The following is an 11493-nucleotide window of genomic DNA, read 5'->3' on the forward strand; positions in this document are numbered from 1 at the left end:
AAGATACCGCCGAAAGTGTAATCCCACAGGCCAGGCTGCTTCCCAGCTGGAGACTGGGCCAGGAGAGCAGTGGAGCAGTTTCTCTATGCATTGTTTTTTAAAAACTGCCAATCTGGTAAATGAAAAATAATGTGCCATTCTTATGTATGTTTCTTTAGTAATTAGCACTTTGATTTATTGGTCTTTTGTATTCTTTTTTGAATTGTTTATGTTCTTTTTCTATTTTTCTATTGGAATTTTTTAATATTATATTTTCTAATTTGCAAACGGTTTTGTATGTATGTTTTATGAACTGCTTCACAAACATTTAGGATTTTGGAGTAGTTCCAGCTCTTTTGTTTCTTCTTTTAAATAAAATTAGTTCAAACCTGTACGCCCCAGAATGGTAGGAAGTCCAATGTCACCATTCTTCAATTTCCCATATCCTTAGTATTGTATGAGAGAGCCCAAGAAGAGTGTTTCTGTAGCTCAGTGGGAGATCTACCTGCCATTAGTCTGCTTTCTATCACTATCATTTAGCCTTTTCTGGGATTGTTATGGCCTTCAATTGACCCATTTATCATTACAAAAAACACTTTCTTTATCCTTGGTAATACTCTTTTTTTTCTGAAATCTACCTTGTCTGATATTAAAATAGGCACTCCAGTTTTTTAATTAGTGTTAGCACATATTATCTTTTCCATTCTTGTATCTATAACCTATTTATGCCCTATATTTAAAGTACTCTTTTGGGGGCATCTGGGTGGGTCAGTTGGTTAAGCATCTGACTTCAGCTCAGGTCACGATCTCATGGCTCGTGACTTCAAGCCCTGTGTCCAGCTCTGTACGGATAGTGTGGAGCTTCGAGCCCACTTCAAATTTTGTGTCTCCCTTTCTCTCTGCCCCTCCTCTATCTCTCTCTCTCTCAAAAATAAATAAGCATTAAAAACACTTAAAAAAAATAAAGTGCTCTTCTGGTAGCCAGCATAGAGTTAGGTCTTGCTTTTAAAAAAATAATAACCCAACCTAACAATCTTAGCCCAATTGAAAGGCAACTGTTAAATATTCAGGGCATTTTGTGAGCCATCAATAGCTTGAGATCAACTATGATAGAAGTATTTATTATAGAAATCACCAAATACTACAAATCAGATTTCCCCTTCCTTACCAGAGCTGGTTTATAAGTATATAACTGCTCCCAGATTTCTTGAGTGAATTTAGCACCTTCATTTCTTAAAATCCTTGACCATCATACCAACTTTCCTGTTTTTCAGACTTTTTTCCCCCTTCAAACTCAAGTCTAAGAGATAAAGATTATAAAGTAGGAAAGAGGAGCTTTTTGTTTTATTTGGTGCTATAACCCTAGGACCTAACACAATGTCTGGAACATAACAAGTGCTAGCTGTTTATTGAATGTTGTGGTACCCTGCCATCTTATATGTAACACTGCTCCAAAAGGAGTCCCCCTTATGTCATAGGAACCACCACACCCACATCAATGATTTTTGAACAGATATCCAGAATAATGCATTTTACAGGAAAAATAGTAAATCCTAGAGCTGGACTAGACAATTTTCTTAATCCCAGATGGACAATTAACTAGGGTCTGCTTGCCAATACAGCCCCAAATCCCTATGAATGAACTTCTTTACATATACCCTAGTCAAGAAACTTTCTAAAATAAGTGACATTTTTTTGGTGACACAATTCAAATCTTCTAGAATCTTCTACGTTCATCTTTTTTTTTTTAATGTTTTATTTATTTCTAGGAGAGAGANGAAACTTTCTAAAATAAGTGACTTTTTTTGGTGACACAATTCAAACCTTCTAGAATCTTCTACGTTCATCTTTTTTTTTTAATGTTTTATTTATTTCTAGGAGAGAGAGAGAGACAGTGTGAGCAGGGGAGGGTCAGAGAGAGAGGGAGTCACAGACTGAAACAGGCTCCAGGCTCCGAGCTGGCAGTCAGCACAGAGCCCGACGCGGGGCTCGAACCCACGAACCGTGAGATCATGACCTAAGCGAAAGTCGGACGCTTAACCGACTAAGCCACCCAGGCGCCCCTTCTATGTTCATCTTTATTCATTCCTGTCTGTTTTCTACCTTAATGCCCTACTCTCTGTTTTTTAAATAATCTTCTTTACTTTTGATGTTTGGCTTTTGTGTTGTGCCGCTTTCCCAGTTTACTTCTAAATTACTTCCCTGATAAACCTTGAATAAGCTTATCAGAATCACAGACTCCATTTTGAAGGTCACATCTGCATATCCACTTTCTGTAGAAATGTTAGGGATTGGCATAACTCCAGTGCAATCATATTTCTATGACACAAGCACCAGGAAAACATACTTTTTTGTGCTTTTGGTACACAGTTGTGTGTGTGTGTGTGTGTGTGTCTGTGTGTGGTGTAAAACCGTCTGAGCAGATGGCTTTTTCAGCAGTACTTCAAGTCAAAGTAAAAGGTTGAGGCAAAGGGTAGGAAATCACTGTTTCAACAAGTCCAAAGATGGGTCCACAGTTTCCTTTCTTCATTTTGGTTATGCCCATGTCAGAGGCTTCAAGTTTATGAATGACTTGATCCAATTAGATTTTAATTCCTTCCTCGTTCTCTCTCAGATCTCTCCACATCACCAAATGTATCAGGACGACCAACCACAAATGCCACAAATGTCCGGAGTACAGACCTTGAGAATGGTGATATAAGCCTTGTGAAGCGTCGTATATTTGGCCACAGGATTATCATTGTCAACTTTGCGATCAATGATTTATATTTTTTTTCTGAAATGGAGAAGTAAGTTTCCCATCTCTCCTCCTCATGGCTTTCCATGCTTAGTACGATTCAGCAAAGACTGGAGTGGCCTATAAATGGCACTGTGATTTCAATCCTGACAAGCAGGAATCTCCAACTGAAAATCTCAGTGAATCTGTCACTGTATCTATTTCTGCCATTCTTCCCTTTGGGTACTCGAAGCTCTTCAGTATTCGGGAGTTGCCCATATTGAAATGTACTTACTTATACCCAGGAAGTGGAACACTTTTTTCCATTATTTGTTATTATGATAGAAGTTCCCTTACGTAGCACCACAGGGCCAATAGTTCTTTATTTAGAGCAACAATATAATAAAACTTCTGTGTGTTTGTATGTGTGTGAATGAAATTAAACAGATATCTATATATCTACATATAGATATATATCTCTTTGCCTTTTTCTTCCTTGCTTTATTCATCCATCTTATGAAAAAAGCAAGTAGTAGGAACAAATTGGAGGCCATTCCCTTACTGCTTTTGGTGATTTATGTGAATCAAAACATCTTTCTGGTCTAGGTCCGATTATTCTTACCTGTTGTTCAATGTGGTTTCTACTTAGAAATATTCTTAACCAAATGTGTTCTCATGTGTACAGTTCTCCAATTTGTGAGCCCAGGGCCTGAATTGGCAAAACAGTCATACTGAGGTAGAGGAGTTAGTCAGTGGTTCACAACCCTGGTGCACATTGTGATTGCTTGGAGCCTATGATTACTGCCAATGCCAAGGTCACTGAGATTTGGATTTCACTGGTCCAGTGTGGAGCCTGGGAACTAGTATTTTCACAAGCTACTCGTGTGATTCTGATGTGCAGCATAGTTTAGAACATGGATCTAGCACCTCCAAAAGACAATTGACTTAAAATTTCTCTTGAATATTTCCAGACCTGCAAGTGACTGTAAGAGGAATAAGAGCCTCCACTTTCTTCTCTGTCCTTATGAGTGGGGACATCTTTGTTACTCAGAGAAGGCATGTTGTTGGAATAGATTTGAAATTTGGAATACATTTTCCACACAGAAATGATGTACTACATACATGGTGATTAGATACCTTATGGACTAAAGTAGAATGACTTGATTGCCTTATAAGTCTATATTTTAGAATGTTGTGGGGGTTTTTTTTGAGATCGGTGTTACAAACTCTAAACTAATTTTAAAATAATGCATAAATGGTATTTAAATTGATATAAGTTGGAAGTCCCCTGTACATACATACATACAGGTCACTCAATCTTCTCTATATTACTTCACTCATTGTGTATCATTATTATTGTTTTTGCTTGCCTCTGATTGATTAGTTTTTTAAAATGTTTAATTCTAGGAGAGTTAATATACAGTATTATATCAGTTTCAGGTTAAAATATATTGATTAAAGAATATGCATTATTCAGTGTTTATCATGAAAAGTGTACTCTTAATCTCCGTCACCTGTTTCACCCATTTGCCCAGCGCGTCTTCTCTGGTGACCATCAGTTTATTCTCTATAGTTAGGAGTCCATTTCTTGGTTTGTCCCTTTTTTTCTTTGTTTATTTTGTTTCGTACATTCCACATATGCGTGAAATCATATGGTATTTGCCTTTCTCTGACTAATTTATTTCACTTTGGATTATACCCTCTAGGTCCATCCATGTTGTTGCAAATGACAAGATTTCATTCTTGTTATGGCTGAATAATATCCCATTATGTATATATACCACAACTTCTTTATCCATTCAATGGACACTTGGGCTGCTTCCATAATTTGGCTATTACAAATAATGCTGCAGTAAACATAGGGCTGCATATATCTCTTTGAATTAGTGTTTTCACATTCTTTGGGTAATACTCAGTAATAGGATTGCTGGATCATATGATAATTCTATTTTTAGTTTTGTGAGGAAGCTTCATACTTAAACAGCTATTATTATGTCAAATCATACTTATATACTTTCACTTACCAGTCAAACTTTTGATGTAAAGCCAAAGCCATTCCTTTAATTAGAGATCCATATATTTTTCTTGCATAAACTATATACAGAATGCTATCTGCTCATTCTAATTTTTCTCTTTATTAATTTTTATTTTTTTAAGTTTATTTTATTTATTTTGAGAGAGAGAAATGAGCAGGAGGGAGCAGAGAAAGGGAGAGAGAAAGAGAGAGAGAGAGAGAGAGAGAGAGAGAGAGAATCCCAGGCAGGCTCTACACTTAAGAGTGCAGAGCCTGATTTGGGACTTGAACCTATGAACCATGAGATCATAGCCTGAGCTGAAATCAAGAGTCAGTTGCTTAATCGACTGAGCCACCCAGACAGCCCAAAAATTTCTCTCTTTAAAGTGGAATGAGAATTTAAAGGCTACTGCAAGGCAATTAATCTTTCTGGATATTTATACTTGTTTTCTCAATGTTTTAAATCGCTTTGTCACACCTAACTCAATAGCAACTTTTTAAAAAGCAGCTTGTCTTTAGTGGGATGTTCCAATGCATTCAAATTTGTTTTCACAGAAACAACAAACATCTTTTCTTTCTATTTTCATGTTTTATCAATTTTCATAGATTACAAATTATAGCAACAAGTACAATAGGCAAAAATATTTGAGAAGAAACATGAATAATTCTCAGTATATATCTGCCTTATCTCATAGGAAAAATGGAAGAGTATATTACAGAAGGTATGACCAGTGTATATAGTGGGCACCTTACAGGTATCAGTCAGTGTGTTTCCAGAAGTTCAGAGCACCTGGTAACTCAGCACACTAGTTAGGGGAATTAGGCTAAGAGATCTTCCCCTGCACCCAGTGAGGCATCTGGCTCAGTTCCACGAATACTTAATGATTTCTTACTCATTCTCGGGCACTGGATTTGGCACTGGAGATACAAAAGGCAACTGAGACATGCTCTCTATTTCCCAAGATCCCGCAAACAAATCTGGATGGCAGATAAAACACAAATAAGAGTTAAGAAGTAGGATGATAGGTGCAGGAAGTGCATTTACACAACTAAAAAGAAAAGCAGGGTTTTATTTCCCATACTGCTGAATCCCTGCTCTTGGAACTGCACCTGGCACAGAGTAAACTCTTAATAAATGTCTGCTGATCTAATAAATAAATGGATATACAAAACAAGCTAATAAGGGAAAACCTTGGTATTCTACTCTTAGGAAAATTTTAAATGGTTAAGATTTAAAGTGATCTAACAGAGGGACACCTGGGTGGATTAGTCTGTTAAGCATCTGACTCTTGTTGATTTCAGCTCAGGTCATGATCTCACAGTTTGTGAGTTCAAGACCCACATGGGGCTTTGCACTAACAGTGAGGAGCCTGCGTGGGGTTCTCTCTCTCCCTCTCTCTCTGCCCCTCCCCTTCTTGCACTCTTTACCAAAATAAATAAACATATATATATTTAAGTAACCTGAGAGAAATAAACTGTGTACTTAAATCAAGATAAGGTATAACTGACAGATATTTGATGGTTAGTAAAAGGATATGTTGCTAGGGGACAGAAAGTAGTTGCCAGGGGTTATGGCAAGGGAGAGATGGATAGTTTTTATTTAAACAGGCATAGAATTTCAGTTGGGGAAGATGAAAAAAGTTCTGGAGATGGACTGTGTTGATGGTTGAACAACAGGGTGAATGTACTTAATGCCACTGAACTGTACATTTAAAGATGGTTAAACTGGTAAATTTTACGTTAGGTATATTTTGCTATAATAAAAATATTAAGAAAGTGAATATGTTGCTTTGGAGAGTGATGGTAATTGTGAGAGCATCAGCACAGAAGAGGAAACAAAGAGAAAGATGGCCCTTCATTCTTGAAGTCATCAGAGGCAAAACTGGTACAGAGACAAGGGTGGAGGCACGTTGGGATAAATAAGGGAGTTTGCAGTAAAGAAATACACTTGAAGAAGCACTTAGCACATTACCTGACAGGTGGTAGATACTCAGTACCTGCCAATGGATGCATTATGATTGAATGGATGAAGCTGCAACCTGGCCAAGGATTGGCCCTGTCTTTTTTAGGCCAGAAATGGGTCTGGGCTGGCTTCCCTATTTAGTTGCTGCTTTTATCTTCTCCTTGCTGATTTCCTGCTTACTGCTTCTTTTTAGATTTAATGATTTGGTGAGTTCAGCTCACATGCTGCAAGTCAACCGGGCATATAACGAGAATGACGTGATCCTAATGAGGTCCAAAATTAATATCATCCTAAAGCTCTACCTGAATTCTGAAATCCCTCCAAGGCTGAGGGTAAAGGGGACTCCCATTTCTCTCTGGGCTTTTCCCAAGAAGCATTTCTTCCACAGGAATTGATAGCTAATAGGCCACTCCCAAGTCCTGAGTCAACCAGATGTCCTGTACCTAGCATTTGCATGAAAACCTGCTGCTTTCTGGGGACGGGGTGGTCTTATAGGTATTGGGTACCTATAGGTTAAGAGAGATTTTTCTGTCTTCCCTGGAGTTCTGCCAGTAACAGGTTCCCACTCCGTGGGTAGGTGAACATCTCTGAATCCCAGAAGGATGCTATCCTTGCTGCCATTTCAGAGGGCCACCTAGACCGGAACATCTTCCATGGGACTATCATGTCTCTCTTCCCCGTCATTATGTACTTCTGGAAAAGGTAACTATTTCACCTTGCCCAAAGACCACGAGAGCAGGAAAACACATTTTAATTTCTAGACAATTTTCTGTCTTCCTCTAGCTCTCTACTTCATGGTTCCACTTTCATGGGAACTACAGTGTTTTCTTACCCTACTTGCTACTCTCACACTGAAACTGAATCAGAAGATGGAAGATCAAGTATGACTGGGGATAAGAGTGCCTGGTTCCCATAGCTCCTACATGCTTGGGAAAGGGTATTAATTTTCTTAGGCATAGTTTCCTCACTTAAGCATGAGTATGAACCATGGTTATCTGGGGAGAAATTCTGTCAAGATTCACACAACTGCATTTATGCTTAAGGAGACCCACTGAGGCAGTAAGACAGCAGAGTTTTACTCTGTTATGCCCAAATACCATAATTATTGTTAGAGGCACCATTGACAGATATTTCAATTTTCAAGAGGAGCTTAGAAATTTAGGTTTCTATGTCATATCTCCAAAAGTTAAAGTGGCAAATGTGGCAACTAACTCAAAACTAAAACATGGTGAGGAAACTCTGAGGCCATAAAATAAAAATGAAACAAACAAGATATCTGCAGGACATAGGCAACCTTCCACCCACTGGTTTCTAACCTATCCTGTCAAGGTTTGGGTTGAGACACTGGCCCAGGTTATTTACTCCTGTGGTACACTGTGGCTCTGGCCTATATCTTCCACATAATGAATGTCAGTGCCCTGGGTGACAGTGACCAGAGGACAGCTTGCTGAAATGTTCCAAGACAAGGCTAATAGGGATGTTTAGATTATTACGTGATTCCATATCTTAAGAATTTCTCTCTCTCTCTCTCTCTCTCTCTCTCACACACACACACACACACACACACTCCCTTATACTAAAATAAGTTTAAAGTTTGCATACTAATCTTCAACCTTTATTTTAAAATCCCTACGGTAAATTATTTAATACAGAATTGAAAGAAATTAAAAAACAAAGTTCCTGATAAGCAGGTTAGCCTTTTGAACACCAGTTGTTACCTAACACTAAGACTAGACTTGATTTAGTTCTGCTAAGCAGGATTAAATAGAAATCTGTCCTGATTCTGGCGAATCAGAAACCCTTGGGGAATTCATCCTGCTTCTGGCTTGAGTCAATGCTCTGCACTCCCTCATACCTATTTAAGAAATATAGGGATGCTTCAGGGAGGCTTTGAATCCCTAATCCTTATGTAGCTGATTCTTTCCTTGCTTTACTATATATCCTATATAAAGAGGTTTATATTGCACAAACTGTACTCACATATGTTATCCCAGATTAACTTCTCAATAACATATGAGGTGGGTGGAACAAAGTGTTATTATCCCTATTTTATAGATGAGTAAACCAAGGCTCAAAGGAATTGAGAAACACCTAGGATCACTTAGAATTAGTAAAAGCAGGTCTCTTGGTCTCTTAAGTACCATAAAGAATGCATCATGGCACGCTGGGAGCTCCATGATGGGAGGGAGACCCATTTCAGCAAGTGGAATGGCAGAAACCAACTGTGATCAAATAGAGTGCCTCTTAAGGAAAGGAAGGAGGGCAGTAGTCAAAACCATCAGAGCCAAGGTGGAATAGAAAATAAATCCAGTCTTAGCCAAGACTGGCCTTTAAAGGGTCCATTGCAAGGGTAGGCTGAAGGACAGTGAGGGGTTAGGGGCCAGGAAGGAAGAGATGAAGAGTATTGTGAGGGATTCCAGGGAGCAATAGTTCTCAGGTTCCAGTATATATACGAGTCCAAGTTCATGTGAAGAGCAGAGGTCTACTCCAGGGAAAGGGCTGCTAGGAATACAGTGACAGGGTCATGACCTTCAGCAAGGGACAGAGTGAAACCAGATTGGGACCTGAAAGAGAGCCAGTCAGACACTCTGGCTGTACCAGGTAGGGTTAGGTAGGGAGTTCATAGTCTGATGCTCAAGCAAGCATCCCAGAGATTGACCCCACCTCAGACCTACATACAATAGATTCTTTACAGACTCCATTTACTGGTTCCAGAAGGGAATCCCAGCATACTGTGAATGACAGGTCCTCACTGGAGCCAGGCCTGGCCACAGAGGATGCCTCAGAAGAAGGGGCTCTGACAGGCAGCACTCCAAGGCCAAGTCTCTCCCTTCTCTGTTGTACACTCCACTCTCTATGAGGACTGTCCCTGATCTGGTTCCCCTGTGCACCATGCTCCAGCCTTCTCAGCTGCTAGCTTTCTCCTTATGACCGGAAGCCATTCTTTTCACAGATATTGTTCCTGGAAGGCAGCCCGCTCTTACTTCCAGTACAGGGGGAAGATATTTAAGGATAAAAACCCTTCTCCTAAGTCCATACACAAGTATCCTCTTTTGAATGGAGGTAAGTTCTATACTTACATCCATGACCTACAGCGCCATTCTCCAGCAAATCAGACTCGTGAAGGGAAAGCAAGGGTTCAAAGGACCAACTTCAGACTTCACAGAGGGTATTCTCTTCTGGAAGGGTGGGCATCTCATTAACTTGACTCTTAGAGAAGCATTAAAGTATATTTTATCTGTGGCTATCAGTGCCACATAACGGGTGTCTCTACCCATGTACCAATCCCTGGCAGTACCTCCCAGTAGCTTTGGGATATGGGTCATGGTCTGTGTGGTGGATAAATGGAGGTGGGGACCTGCTTTACTGCTATTTAAGAAGCCCCCTGCTCCAACTATCTTCATAAACCCTACCATTTGAAAAGCATCTATTTTAGTGTTAGGTGAAAAAATTAAAAAGTGGATGTAAGGTATGATTTTAATGTGGTAAGTATATATATGTATATTTATGCATATATAATTTTTATGAGAGCATGAGAAAAATTCAGAAATAAAATGTTAATAAGATTATCTCTGCTCTGTGTGTTTATAGGAGATTTACATATTATTAATATATTATTAATTATACATTATTAATATATTATTCATATGTTTTATATTATTAATATATTTACAAATAAATAGATGTGTTTGAAAATACACACACACATATATGTTTTCTTAGCACAGAGTAGTTAAACTCAGTTCCTTTCTTATTATCTGCATTGAGATCAGTACTTAAGCAAAAGTGAGTTTTGAAGAGAGGGAGGAGGGTGCATAGAGCAATGCCTGGAGAGGGCAAGACTAGATGTTTCTGTAGTGGAAGATTCTGGGAACCAAAGAGAACAGGTCGGTGAGTCTGGGAATAGTATCAGCCTCAGAACAAAATGTGGAGGTAAGATAGGAGTCTTAAAGACAGCATCAAACTATCCTGTGAAAGAGCTGAACATTCCATGGCTTCAGCTTAAATTCTGCCCAGTTCTTGTGTCCATTTTACTTGATACTTAACCCTGCCCCTCCTTGAGCCCACTCACAAACAAGCATCCCACCCACTTTGGGGAGTATAAATGAGGCTCTTGAGACTTAACCCATCCCTAGCTTGCCTAAATGGTGGGGGAAACAACTCTGGACCAGTTCCTGCCCCTCTGAGAGTGTCCTCACCTGAGTAGGAAATAAAGCACCTACCTCCCTAGCTAGGTTCGCCCTAATGGTCAATTAACATTGCTCATTATCCATGTCTCTGCCTTGTAAAGTGTCACATCAGTAGACAGAAATCAACAATCTTTTCAATATGTGGAGCCAAGCGTCCTTGTGGGAATAAGGGCTCATTTGAGTGAGAGTGGAGGAATGGGTGGGGGAATAGTAACAGGGAAAGGAAAGGGAGATGAGCAGACAAATGATACTCAGAGGAGCAAAAACATGCCCTTTAGTGGTAACCAAAGAGTTTCCAACCTTTAGCTCATTTTCTGTTGCTGAGCTCCAAGGAAGCAAATCCCCAAATCTTTTCTGGTGTCTAAAGTTGGAAGAGGGCAATAGGGTGACTAAATTAAAGGGTCAGGACACTTGGGTTTCTGGCCTGAAGAGTCATTATGTATGTGTTGAAGGACCTTGAGCATCTTGCTTCTCCTCTCTCCACCCCAGATCCCTGATCTCAAATATAGAGGTTCAGATTTAGATAATGTCTATCATTAACATCCTGTACTCCAAGGAATGTTATCAACAGTTCCCTTGCTTACACAGATTTATCTTGTCAGGGATTTTAATTCACCCATCCCCCCCCCCC

The 11493-nt window shown here is 39.3% G+C and overlaps 1 protein-coding gene across 1 annotated transcript in view; it reads left to right on the top strand.

The window, feature by feature from the left end:
- RGSL1 (regulator of G protein signaling like 1) overlaps positions 1–11493 on the top strand; it is a 120024-nt gene that overhangs the window by 70779 nt on the left and 37752 nt on the right. Inside the window, exons 16-19 of the mRNA XM_077763360.1 lie at positions 2594–2768; positions 6866–7004; positions 7250–7374; positions 9626–9735. Coding sequence (XP_077619486.1) covers positions 2594–2768; positions 6866–7004; positions 7250–7374; positions 9626–9735 — 549 coding nt within the window. The remainder of the gene's footprint in view (positions 1–2593; positions 2769–6865; positions 7005–7249; positions 7375–9625; positions 9736–11493) is intronic.

Source organism: Crocuta crocuta, unplaced genomic scaffold (assembly GCF_008692635.1).
Source record: "Crocuta crocuta isolate KB4526 unplaced genomic scaffold, BGI_CrCroc_1.0 scaffold3, whole genome shotgun sequence".
In the NCBI taxonomy this organism is placed as follows: Eukaryota; Metazoa; Chordata; class Mammalia; order Carnivora; family Hyaenidae; genus Crocuta; species Crocuta crocuta.